At 39.7% G+C, this 14057-nt stretch overlaps 1 protein-coding gene across 7 annotated transcripts in view; it reads left to right on the top strand.

Moving 5' to 3' along the window:
• Positions 1-4240: 4240 nt before the first annotated feature.
• The window catches only part of RHBDD1 (rhomboid domain containing 1), a 39057-nt gene continuing 29240 nt past the window's right edge, over positions 4241-14057 (top strand). The window contains exons 1-3 of one of the 7 annotated variants that reach the window (XM_083849451.1): positions 8774-9227; positions 9707-9909; positions 10504-11021. In XM_083849451.1, the coding sequence (XP_083705577.1) occupies positions 10589-11021 (433 nt within the window). In that variant the 5' untranslated portion in view covers positions 8774-9227; positions 9707-9909; positions 10504-10588. The other 6 variants (XM_083849452.1, XM_083849456.1, XM_083849455.1 and 3 more) reach the window with 6 other exon arrangements.

The following is a 14057-nucleotide window of genomic DNA, read 5'->3' as shown; positions in this document are numbered from 1 at the left end:
AAGGCAGCAGCCCCTCTTCCAAATGCTTCCCCATGCTCCGGCCTCTCAACCTCTCTGCAAAGGACATGCTATATGGATTGAGTTGATGAGTGTATGTGTCGTACATCCAAGGTTAGATTAAAAAGACAAAAACGTGAAGAACACAAATTCTACTCCTACATCTGTAACAAATACAGAACAAGAAAAGACTTCCAAAAAGAGGCTTACTGTAATTTCTGGAGAAATTCCTTTACTATCTTTGACAAATCCTTATTTGCAAGGAGTGCCAGATAAAGCCCTTCACTATTGCCTCTGGATTAGCCCAACTTTGAGAGCTGGGAACCCGAGAGTACTAAAAATTGATATTTCATCACCCCAGGCAAGCACATTGCTTCAATTGTCCTGGCACCGTGCAGGCCAACGGCGTGCACAAGAATGTCACCAGATTACTGATACAGCCTTGCTACAAAGCAGTTAAAATTTTGTAAAAAATTGGATCAAAACCCATGTTTCCACAAAAGAAAACATTATGTGAATGCTTTATAGAAATGGGAAATAATCACAAAATTTTCACAGCTACAGTATTAACAAAAACTCTGCCAGCAGCAGAATATAATTTAACTTTGCATTTTGTATAAACTGTGAATGATGAGATGTAAATTATGTTGCCACTGAAAAAAGAACTGTATTCAACAGAATACTTTCTGCCTATAGTATTATTACAGTTAACAACTTTTCAGACTGTTTCAGTAATGATTATTAAGATTCCTGTGGTCAAGCAAGTATGTTTGCATATTCATTACGTTTTTAAATCAATTTTAGGTGATGGCAGGTTACTGTCTTATTGTCCCACAGTAAATAAACTTTTGTATTATAGCTTGTTTTCACCAGTGACCTTGAGTTATTTTATTTTATTTTATTTTTATAAAGCTCTTTAGTTGAGTAGAGAGATTGTCTGGTACCATCTTCTTGGCATATTGCACACATTCATTTCCTTAACATTGTCTTTTGGTCTATTATGTTCTCCACTGGTGACATACAACAGCTTAGGATTTTAAGGATGAAAACGCTTTGGTTTAACTGAAGTCTCTCAATGTAATGTAGAAGTATCTGGATAAGCAGGAGGTGACTAGATGATCAAAGGCCCTTTGGATGTAAGCATTATGAAACCTTTTTGATGTTAGTCCATTTCTTCCGGCCCATATTCAGACCAATAGACTCTTTTATTTTTCAACAGATGTTTCTTCTTTTCCTTCCGGCAGACTATATGTGCAGATCAAGAACCTCCAGGATATATTCCTTTTTATCTCTACAGGCTGGAGACAAAGCATCTACATTTTTCACACCATTTGTCCACGCTGTATTATAAAGTGGTAGTGTTAGTGATGGTGACAGCTGAACTGGAGAAAGTACGCTACCAGCTAAGGAAAAGCTAGTATGGGTGGGCTACGTGACAAAGACAAAGTTATTAGCAGATCAAAGACTCCAAAAGATTAAGCCCTGAATTCACACAAAACATTTGTTATCAGATCATATTTCCGTATGTATCTCTCAGAAGGGCTTGGCTCCACAGTTTCCAAAGCATTATTTTGTTTTCAGAACCAGAATGGTAGCAGAGGTAAAATAGCTGTATATAAACTAATTACGTATTTAAACCAGTCCTTTAATCATCTGTATTTTGTTAATTTTCTGACAGATGCATAATATCCTGTGTATCAAATTTTGGGCTACTACTTCTGCTTCTACTGTTTGTAAATACTGTCATAAGAAAGTCACACAGTTCCTTTATTCTAACCGTGCTTAGACATTCTTCTGACGTTTGTAGGCTAGTCCTAACCAGTTCTTTGAGATTAACATAAACAGTGTTTCAAATATGCTGCTATTGGATTTAAAGCGTTAATTAAAAAAATATCCTTCGGATATGCATTTAATCTGCATCCACGCATTCCATAGCAAGCTGTTCCTTCCCAATTATTTCATGATAAGAAAAACTCAGTAAATATCAGAAAAATTAGTATTCTGAGGTACTCTACTGCTCCTAAAACACGTTTAAACCTTGTGCTATTAAGCAACGGAAAAATCTCAATGTCACTTTTTCATTATTGTTCAACATATGACTAAGTTGAAAGTTTACAGTGATAATAGCTGTAATATAAATATTTTCATGGATTATATAGTTAGCAGTAAGGCGTAAGCAGTGCTAACCATATGCGTCACTGCTGTGCTAACTGTACGTGGCTTATGAAAATGATGTTTTTGTTTATTTCTCCCTTATTTTCTTTCAAAGTACTGAATTTTCTTTCAATCAGCTCAGACAAAAATAGGAAACAGAAGCTATACTGTTAAAAGCTGCTTAAATGGAAAGGGACATTGTCTTACAGGTACTCAGGTAACTTTCTAGGTGCCAACTCTTCAGCCTAACCAAACTGCTATTCTTACTCAAAAACATCTTCCATGTTAAGGGCATCTGGGTAATCTCATGTACATGAAATATATAAGCATGGCTAAAGAAATATATTTCATCATTTATTGAAATTCTCCATTAAAAAGTTGTAGTTTGTAAAACAGCATTTTACATTTTATTCCATTTTATTGATAAGAAAAATAAACCTTCAGACAAAACAGTAAAAGAAATCCATGAGGTGAACGGTGGCATGAGATTAAGGATAGAAAGCAGCAGGTTTATTTTTTCTTACAGAAAAAATAATTTTCTTAAATAATTTAATTAATTTTCTTAATTTTCTGAAATAATTTTTCTTACAGAAAAAATAATTATACTTAAAGATATTTATATAAGTATAAAATAATCCAGAAGATGTTTGGTTTTGTTTGATTGTTTGTCTTGTTTAGCAAACAGTTTTTGTAGAACAGGAGGCAAATCAAAATTTCAGACCTCACACTTGGGTAAAAAGTACAAGAATGGTGGCTTTCTACATATGGGGCCAATTGATCACAGCATCATTCATTTACTTCACCTACCATTGTTCCTGTGACTTCTATTCTTCCTGACTTATCAATAAGGGCCCAAAAAGATAGAAAATGTAAGATTGCTTGGGATAACACAGGATGTGAATTAGGAATGAAGTCAGGATCTTCTAGGTCCCAGAAGAGAACCACAACCTCAAGACTTGTACATCCAGTAATAAGATCTGGACCTGCACACATGCAATAAATACTGCATCGTTAAGAATTATAGACTAGAATTATGAGTGCATGAAAATGGAGTACACTATTACAGAGAATGGTGCCAATTACAGAAAACCTGGTGTATGTTAGAAAATCTATCAGTCTAGGCATTTGTAACTCCCACACCCTGTGATTTCTATGAATTTTTATGATTAGCATTAATCGTGGTAACAGATCTAAATGTGCCAAAACTAAAGAGTTTAAGATAACGTGTCTAAATGGTGGCACACAGAATCTGCCCTCCTCTTTTGGCTTCTGTTCATTCTTGGAAGAGAAGACTATGCTGAAGTTGCTTGTTTTGGCACGGTCTGCTCCTTTAACTTGATCTCCACCCTATTTCTAGGAATTCAGCCTCTTTCATGCCTGCCAGTCTGCTGAGCTGTGTGCTGTTTTTGGAAGGGCAGAATACAATTTTCATATAAATTCTATGACATACTTGTATGAATTGCCAAAATATTCTCTGAAACCTAAGTGCCACATAAATGTCAGCAAAATAGGGCCATTTACAAGTAGCTTTGGCTATGGATTTTGTATGATTCATTTCTAGTCACATATTTGCACCACCAGCTTGCCAACATTTCTGCGATAACCTATTATTTTAGACATTTATCATTTGCTCAGTGGATTCCCTGCTGAATGTGAGTAACAAAGCTCACAGTCTAGATATCTGCATCAAATTTTGGGAGTCACTTAATACCGGTGACCGGTAATCTACACAAATTAAACTAATGTGTTCATCCAAGCATCTTTAGTACTGGAACAAAGCAGTTAAAGTATTAAACTTATTGAACTAGTGCTTGAGCATATAGTAAGGTTTTGAAAAAGAACCTAATTACACGTTTTAATTGGATGCAGCACCAGTAGGCACTATTTTCGCACAATTTATTGAATAGACACAAAAGCCTCCCTACGAGGCGAAATGGGGGGCCTACGGGCCCTACGTCCCCTCGCCTCAGCCAGCCGCCGCCCTGAGGCCACTGTGCCCGCCGGGCCGGGCTGCTCCACGTTAAACCGAACGCCCACAGCACCACACAGCCGCCATCTTCCCGCCCCCGGTCCTATGAGGGGCCGCGCCCCGCTCCGCCTCAATGCGCACGCGCGGCTGAGGCGAGCGTCGAGGGAGGGTTTCGAACCCGGATCCCTCTGCGCGGAGTGGCGGCCGGGTCACGTGGGGCGGCGGCGGGGCCGGCGGCGGGGCCGGGGCCGGGGCTGCGCGGGGAACGTGAGTGGAGGGGAGGGGACGGGAGGGGCGGGGCCGGGCCGGGGTTGGGGGGGGGGGGGGGTGCGTCTCGTTTTCCTCCTGCTCCTTTTCGTCCTCGTCTTCTTCAGCGCCGGCTCTGGGGGTCGGGAAAGGAGCTTCATGGAGCGAAGGCTCTCGGCTCGCCCCCTTGAGCAGTGCTTTTACAGGCTATGTGAAAATAGCCAGGGGATTTGTTGTCATTTTTCTTTTTTTTTTTTTTTTTTAACCAGATCTATGTTCCTCTTTTCTTAAAGTGCTTAAAAACAACAATAAAGAGCCCGCAAATGATTTGCGCGTGTATCGAAAGGAGAAGGGGTAAACAAGCGGCCTGGCTGTATGTTGGAGGCTTCCTGAAGCGGCTGTAAGAGCACTTGGCGTGACTCAGCTGGTAGTGAGACGGGGTTAGTGGTACCAGGCTGCGTGGTGAGGGCCTTGCAGCCGCACTGCGTTACTGCAGGGAGGTCTGAGGGCTTGCCGGGAGTTAGCACTACTGCCAGACAGGGTATACTTCTGGGTGTTCAGCTGGTACGGTTCATTAAAAGGCTAACTTCATCCTTTCGCACTCCAGACTGCAGGCAAATTTCTCCTGAAGCAATAAAAACAAAGAAGCACGAAGCTTGTGAGGGCCTTCGCGCTTCTGAAGTCGTCAGGGAAGCATGGATTGTTTCACTTCAATTACATCGCCAAATTCTTGAGCTGAACAGGGGAGGATGCTCTTCTGCTCTAATTACGCCGTTTTTTGATTATACCAGTGTAAGGATCGCAGTCAAATCCAAAAAAATCCTGACCCTATTTAAAGTAATTAAAAATCCATGAAGTTAAATATCTAACTGTGCCCTAATCTGAAATCCCGTTTTGTTCTGATAAGTGTGTGTGTATCTATTCACAACTGACACCCCCTCACCTTCACAAGTAGAGTGATACAGCTATAAATATTAACTATGATTTTACTTCTCTCAGTTAATTTATATATGTTTAGGTGTATCCTAGCATTTTGAGAAGTAGTTATTCATTATCTGTTATGAGATGGGGGTAGTAAGAACGTTTGTCAAATCTTTTTGTGTCACTTTGTTCCCACAAAACTGGGAAGGATCTTAATATGTCCATTGTCTCCCCCGCAAAATGGTATTATAATAGCAAGTAATTCTGACTAACTGACCACAGAGGTTCAAAAAGAGCTGACCTTTCAAAGAAAGAAACGCTCTATTGACTTTTTTTTTCTTTTTTATCTGTTTGATTATATGTGTCATATAAATTTAGAGGTACAGGACTGCCTCCGTTTTAGGATTCCAAAGCAATGAAACCAGTGGTGGCTCATGGCTGTTGTGTGGCCTCTGTTTGAATCTTGAACAGACTTCTTCCAATAAAGGCAAACAGTAATTTCTAATTTCTAAGGGGAGTTACTAAAATGTAGACTTGCAAAATGTAAAATACAAAAATCTATAAAGGATCCTGCTTTTTTGTCTGCTTTACACTGAAATGGCAGCAGAATTTCTGTTATATAAACTTATATAAGCCCAAACTACTCTTTTTGATGGTAAACTAAAACTACACTTTCTGACTAAACTAAGCTATATCCATGAAAAGGGTGTGTGCATGTGTGTATGTATATATATCCACGTAGATAGACTCATGAAGGGGATAGACCTAATACAGTATTAGGTTGTTCCGTTTCGGGAGATTATTTATATTGCACTATGAAAAGTGATGTGACCTTTGTCTCCAGAGGAAGAGGCAGTGAATATGACCAGTATATGTATTACCAGTAAATCCTTTTCACCATAGATAACGCCTTAGTTTTGAGGCACATGAGCAAAGTATCTGTTTCCGCAGTGGCTGCCTATGAAAGGTAATGGAGAGACCGAAAGATCAGGAAGGAATGAGTTTAGTGGTAGACATAGCCTTTAATGCAGTCATTGTATGTTAATATTTCACTTTGTGTTGTTTCCTATCAGCAAGGTAGTTACTGAATTATTTTGACATTTTCTGATATGTCACGTTGTCTGGTTTTCAGTTTAAAGTTCAGTATTTTGTGAATGAAAGCACCTTATGGCCTTTAAAGGCGCATTTGATTAATCTAGAAGTTATTCTCTATAAATTAATTACCTCTATAATTACATCAGAAGCTTGTCTTTTGCTCTGAACTATGTAATTGACTATATATTTGAAAGCTTATTGTAACTGACCGACCATGGTTGTCCTTCTCCTTGCATACATATTAAATATAAACGGGCTGGTTCTTTGTGTTTCAAATTGTTGAGGTTTTGCTTGCACTGATCTGTTTTTCTGTTTATTCTGCCTTCTTCTGTCCCTGTCAAAATTTGAGGACAATAGTAAGTGTTTGCAGTTTGCTTGTGCTTCCATTGTAGGACTTCCCTTTTGCCTTAAAACCACTGCTTCTTTTTCTGTTTTGTTCTTTGCTTGGGTAAGATTTTGTACCCCGAGACTGCATCTTCATAGGCAAGTACTACGGGTCTGTTGGGCTTATAGGTAGTGAGGAGCAGGTTATGCTCAGGATCTGACCTTTGCCCCTTTCACCATGATGTGTGTGTGTGTTTGTAAGTTTTTGTTGTTGGTGGTGTTTTTTTTTTTTGTTTTTTTACTTTGGACAAGCTGCAGTCTGCACCTGGCAGCAGAAGGCCCAATTTTTCTGGAATGCACTGGGTTCTTTCCTGGAGCATGTCTCCTGGTTTGGCTTGACCTGAAAAGAGACCAAACAGTTCGTGCCCACTCCAGAGAACAACAGTGAAACCAGTGGGAGCAATGGAGAGGTTCACTTCAAAATCAGACTCCCAAGCCAAACGAAAGCATTAACACTGGGATTTTTTCTGTCAGTGGAGGTTATACAGTGCTAAGGTTCCTCTTTACAAATCAGTTTTGCAGGGCAAGGAGAAGAGCCCAGTAGTTCTAGAGAGAAGCTGGCAGGGCTTCTTAAGATCAGGGTGTGCCATGCAGGTAAAAGCAAAATCTGTAGGTCACAGCTGTATCCACCCTCTATATGAAAAGATAGGTTGCACTTTTTTGTCAATTCATAAAATCTAGGCTTATATTGCATTGTGATTTTTGAGGAGAAGCACAGTGGGCTGGGTTTTGTTTCACATAAACCCAGATGAAAACTTCAGGCTAGAACATCTACAGTTCTGTCCATTTGGGGGGGAACAAGGGTATAAGGAGATTCTTTTCCTTTAACTTCAAACTATAGCTGGAGGAAGAGACCGTGTAACATTTCATTTTAACTGGTATTTACTAAAATATTTACTTTATTACGTGATTTTTCAGTAATATGACGTTGCAATATTGTAGGGGTGCCAAGCAAGCAAGGGGGTTTGTCACAGTAAAAATAAAAGTTGAAATGCATTGCACTTGGTTAGTACAAAACAAACAAATAAATTCCAAGAATGTTTAGTTCAGACATTTATCTTGAGTAGGTGACAAAAATGCAGACACGTGGCAGTCTAGATGCAAGACAAATGTCCATTTCAAGTCTGTTCTGGAAATTTGTACATTTTGAAGTGGGTGGCATGTTTTCAAAAAAAAGGAATAAATGCTTCATTGTTTTGAGTCTTGTTAGGCTTTTAATAAACGAAGTAGAGGCTGAGGAAGAATGTTCAAGCAGTTGAAAGCTCTATAGATTTTAAGTGAATTGCATTCCAGAAGGCTCTTAAATAACTAGTTTTTCTTTCTTTATATATTTGTCCTTTATAATCAAATGCATGGTGTGTTTTGGCTTATGTTTGTGCCCCCAGTAATAGGAGCGATTTATAATACATAGCATAGCTGTAATCGTGGAGCAAACCGTTCCCTGTCATGTTACGTGGTCACAGAGCTGTGCTGTGTGCAGGCTTCTCTTCCTAGGTGCATGTGTGTTAAAAGTATGAATGCTGGGAATTGAAGACCATCAAAAGGGGGGAAAACCTTTAAAAAGTGAGACTGTGTATTATTTGGCGGTTTGAACAACGCGGTATGGCAGCGTTTCGGGGTTTCCACATAACTTGTGCAGAAGCGATGTTGACTTTTAAATTCTAACAGTTTTTGTCGGCTGTTCTGTGGTGGGAAAAAATGTCGCTGTGTCAGTGGTAAAAGAGAAGTCAGAGGTTTGGGCAAATGAGTGCAAGAAGATTTTGGAGCGTTGGTACACCTGGCATGTCATATGGAAAGAGAGGATGACATTAATTAAAACTTCTGATTAGCTAAGGACTTTTCTTATAACATCGACATTAAAAAACAACAGCTGACAATGTTGATTATCCTCTGCAACAACTGATTTACATTTTAAGAGGCCTTAGCTCATTTGAACTTTGTAGGGACTGCAGCTGTGGTCTCTGTAGTTAAATGAGGAGGATTTGAAAGCAGTTTGTAAAGGTACCAGCACAGTTTGGTTATGTGCTCAAGAAGCCTGGCCTGAAGCGTGTTTCTGCTGTTTCCACCCTGCTTTGGACAGGGCTTAGACATTATGGAGCGTCTCGGAGATTAGACCATGGGAAAAAATGCAGTGAATTTCCTCTCATTGTAACAAATAAGTTTATTTGCGTTCTGTTCTACTGCATTTGCTTTGAGAATGCCAGCATTTTTTTCTTCTCTTAAAGTGCTATACTAAGCATAAATGCAATTTGAAGAGAAATCTAGAGGCTAGAGTAACTTAAACTTAATTTGATCAATGATTTGATGTTACTGTACTGTGTGAGCTGCTGTGGAAGTACATACTGCTTTTGCTTACATTTAAGTAGAGGAGATAGGCTGGGCTGGAGACAGTCTTTTCAGATGTTCAACCCTGTGCAGGCTTCATATTCCTTTTGCTGTTATAGGATGACATAAATCAGAGGTGATTTCCCTCTCAGTTTATTAATGATGCTCTGAATGCCTAAAGAAAAATGTTTGCAGACATAGCAGCTGCCTGTAAAAAAGCCAAATTTAGAACATCCCACTAGGAATAATGTGGAATGTTAAACTTTGCATCAGGAGCTGTTGGCCTTTCCTCTTTATACAGGTGTTATTTTTTTCTGCTGTTCTCCAGAAGAATGAGGTGGTTGTTTATCTAAAATAAAAATCCTTACAGAGGAAGCGTTTGATTTGATGAGTTGGAAAGGAAATTAACCAAAATAAATAAGTATATTGATAGTTTATTTGAACTATTTTAGAATGTAATGGAAAGGGAAGTGAATGAGATGCTAAGATGAAAATTTTGTGTCTATCAGGATATTCAGGAAGTTTCATTTGAAACCTAATGGGGAAGTTTGGAAGCATAACTGTATTTTGCTGGTTCTGCTTAGTTTTGAATAGTGTATTGTGAATCTTTAACAGTTCAGCAAAGAACTGCCATCCTGGAGGTGGAGACGTGTGGCCACACTGTTGCCCTTCTGGAGAGTTTTGAAAAGTGAAAATAGCGCTGGCCAAGTTTGGACAGCCCTGAGAACCTACTCGAAATTCCTTGTCATTCCTTTCATCTGTAGGCAGGGCCACGGTGCAGTCTCCGTGCCCCTTTGTGCTGTGTTCTCCCAGTGCAGGTACCTCCTAGTTGGAATTCTAGACTATAAAAACAAGAACAATTTTCAAAGCTTACTGTTAGGAGTATGTAGCTGTGTCTGTGTTCCTCTTTGAAACAGTAACTTTTAATTTTCATTCATAGCTTGTGCTGAATATTTATAAAAGTTGGGATAAGGTCATGAAAAAAATTACACATGTAGCAAAGATGGGAGGCCTGAAAATTGAGACTCTATAGAGAAGATCTTTTTTTTTTTTTTTTTTACCAGTTTCCTGCCTGAAAGTTTAGAGATTGTAAGTGAATCAGGGTAGTAGTGAAAAGATGTCTAGCACAGCCAGGAATTTTATAGACGGAATAGTCTGTCCAGGGCCACTGGAGGGAGGTTGCAGGTTCCTTTTTGTCGTAATGCTTGTCTGCGTTAACTGTATAAATCCATTTTATTTGTCTTATACCAGTTTAAAAATTGTGACTTTTTTTCTCACTTGATTTTTTTCTTTTTCCGATTAAGAGGTGTCTCAGATGATGAAGTTGAAGAATTTGTTATGTTTTCTTAAGTGCATTAAGCTTGAAAACTGCCCTGTTTCTGTATTATAATGCAGTTGTTTTTTTCTTTCAGAATTTCCAAAACGTGTGTTGTCTTGGATTTGAACAAAAAAAGTGTAGAAATCAGAATAAACTTTGCATTTGAGTAAGAAGTGATAATGCAACGAAGACAGGGAAGAGTAAATGCTGGACTGCTTTTGCTGCTTTATCAAATTTCTCAAGTTGGACTTCAGAACATTCCTTCTGTTACCCTTGCAGTGCTTGTACTGAATATTTTTTTCTTTCTGAATCCCGTGAGACCACTGCATGAAGTATGTATCAGTGTAAACGAAGGCTTCTACAGACAGAACTGGCAGCGTTTACTGCTTTCTCCTGTCCACCATGCAGACGATTGGCATTTGTATTATAACATGATTTCCATGCTCTGGAAGGGGATAATGTTGGAAAGAAAGCTTAAGAGTGTGTGGTTCGCTTATATAATTGCAGTGTTTTCAGTGCTGATTGGAGTTGTTTATATGGCGCTGGAATTCATGCTTGTGAAAATTCTGAATGATCCTTCATATGAAATGAATTGTGCCGTAGGTTTTTCAGGTAAGTTGGTCCAATTTCAGTGTGTAAAAATGAACATTTATAGATACAAGCAATATTTTTGAATGTAGCAGATGGACACCTGTACAGCTGTATGCATGTATGTTATGTCCCTGAAGTAATCCTTTTTTATTTAAGGCACGTACTCTGGGAATGTACATGGTGTGTTTGAGTACATGCTTGTATGACCAGCACAGTCTTTACCTGAGAACATGAAAAATACGATTACTGAAGTAGAATCATGGTTCCAGCCGGTGTTCAGTGTCACTGACTACCCAAAGTCTGGAACTTGTCGTTTGCTGATGTTCATGATGCTTGTTAGTAGACTCTAGAAAAGCCCATCACTTGACTATTATTTCTGAGCATCTTTTCTGGTATGAGCTGTGCACTATAAATCAGGCCTTTAGCTTCAAATTGGAAACAGTTCATGCCTGTCTTTAGAGACTTGCCTTCATTTTTCTGCTAGAAACAATCAAGCAGCTGCTTGTAGTTATCTTCCAGTGATGGTCATGTCGTCTTATTTAGGAAGTCAGAGTCTTAAAGGAATTCATCAACTTGAAAAAGTCTGAAGTTAAGGGGAGTAGTAGTACTGCTCTCCTAGGTACATAGAGCTTTTTCCTTGATGCCATTGGGACTTAGAATTAAATGGCAAAACCCCTTTTCTATCTCTGAGAAAGATGTCAACACTTTTTAGGTTTCCCTGTGGTATTCAGGGTGGTACTAGGCTGGGACATCCCGGCAGTTGCTCATTTGGAGCTTCAGTACTCCCTGGTCACCCACCTTTTGGTAACAAGGCATGCCCGGTTCTAGTACTGGCCTCAGTCGTGGCTGTAGGGGCCCTGAGCACAACCTCTTCCCCTGTCTAGGGGATCTGGCTGCCTTGCTCAAGGACAGCTTTGATATGGGACGCTGTGATCCATCTCGAGCTGGTGGGAAAAGAGCTGAGAAGCTTTTGCCTAGCAGCTGCTTTTAAGCTTAAACCCTCTGCCTTGTCCCTGCCATAGCTATGCTGCATCCATGCGTGTGTCTGGCCCTGTGCCTCGCTGATCTGGACCTCCAGCTGGGTGTCCTGACTTCCTTTGGCCCTGCTTTGTCAAAAGGGTCAGCCTGGCAACCTGGGCTCTTGGCCGTTCACCAGTGCACTTTGTTCAGGGACTATGGGACTGGACTCCTCCTGGGGAGGTTGCTGCTGCTGCCTGCCTCCCTGATCCCTTTGTGTCCCTTTCCTTGCTGAGAAGAGTGAATTTCGAGGGTTTGAAACTTCTTTATACTGTATCATTGGGAACTGCTAACTGTAGTGTTGAGATTTTTCTGTACTTTTTTTTTTTTTTTACCAGATCAGTCTCCACCTTCTCACTCAGCCAGATAGCAACCTACGTGTCCCTCTGCTGGAGCCAACATGAAAAGAAAGTTAGGTTCAGTGATAAGATTATTCACAAGGTGCAGCTTTATGGCTTCCTGCCCTCTTTGGCAAAAGGGACCCAACTGCTGACCAGCAGTGGTGCTGGCAGGCAGGGCGAGCGCAGGTGACGGGCCAGATGGGTCCTTATTTCATTCCTTACAGGAGACCCAAGTCAGCCATGCTTCAGTATTGGCTGGAGTGTGTATTTTGGACTTCTAGTGAACAAAAAAGGGACTAAACCTGTACAGAGCGTTGTCAGTTGAGGGATTACCACATTGGATTTTAATTTGCGCGTTCTGCGAGGTACCTAGTTCAGACCTTGCACTGAGTATTGCAGCCAGCGCTGATGTGACTTGCCGTCTGCAGCAGCTGTGGGTGTTCCGGGCCTGCGAACGTGGGACTGCAGCCTGCGTGCACGTGCCTTTGACTGCTTCTCGGGCAGTACGTTAAAGAAGCTCTGGCAGAACTAGTATCCATAGTTCATCTTTCAAAACCTTCAGCATTTTCAACGTGACCTTCAGCATATGTAATTTCTCTTCAGTCAGCTCAAGTATTAGGGAACAGGCGTTGAAGAAGAAATGTGTACTTTCCTGACAATAACTGTTTCTTTAAGAGCCAGTTTGTATGCGTGTTTATGACACGTTCATTTTATCAGCTCTTAAGAGTTTTAACATGACTGGATTATTTATTTACCTATTTTGCAACTGGATAAAATAGGCCAGGCCCTTGTCCCCCTAACAGGAACATGACAATACAGCAGGCGTAGGCCCTTCCAATAGGCACTTAAACCTTAAATAAAATAAAATGAATTGAAGCTGTACATAGAGGATTCTGGTGAGTCAAGGGTGGATTGGATAGAGACAACTCCTGAACTGTGTACTGCTGTTGAATATTTCTCCCCTCGAGTAAATTTATAGTGTCTGAACCAAGTCCAGTTTTATCAGCAGCAAATAGTGTGTCTGTGCGTGCATAAAAACATTTCTTTTTAAATTTGTTCCTAAAATAAGAATATTTACATCACTGGATAGAGGAGTTTTGCCGTTTCATGTTTTCTGTGGTTTTAGAAGGGGGAGAACCTTTTTCATGTTTTCTTTATTTAGTATATCTGAATTCATGTCCAACTCGGCTATCTTTTCCGTATTAAAATATTCTACTTTTCAATTTTGTGGATTTTTCAGGCAATTGTGTGAGATTTCTCTTCAGAGTAACTTTTTCAAAAACATGTTGGATGTTCTGATAAATTGCGTGAATTCAGTCGATCACATCAGCTCTTACTTGCATGATGGAACAGTTGGAGTCAGTTTAGAAATTATTGTGTTTAAAGGTGATTTATCTAATTTTTCTTTTCAGAAACAAGTGCTCTGGAGCATATGTAAGATTTTTTTCCATTAATTCAGAATTTTTGAGCTTACTGTTGAGCTTCACAAATGCATTTCTCTTGTTTTCAGTCATGGCTTTTCTCATCTCACTGAACAGTTTGAGTTCAATAATTTTGTCCATTATTACAACTAGAACGTTTTGTTTCTATTGTTTTGATTACTTGAATAACTACAGTAAGTAGGTGTAATTTTTAAAAAAACAACAACTTTAAATTGGCTGTTATACGTACATTTTTAATGTTTTTTTCTTAAGTGACT

This window comes from Anser anser (genome assembly GCF_964211835.1).
Source record: "Anser anser genome assembly, chromosome: 9".
Classification (NCBI taxonomy): Eukaryota; Metazoa; Chordata; class Aves; order Anseriformes; family Anatidae; genus Anser; species Anser anser.
The sequence above is the reverse complement of the archived record's forward strand: the minus strand, read 5'-3'. Positions and strand labels throughout refer to the sequence as shown.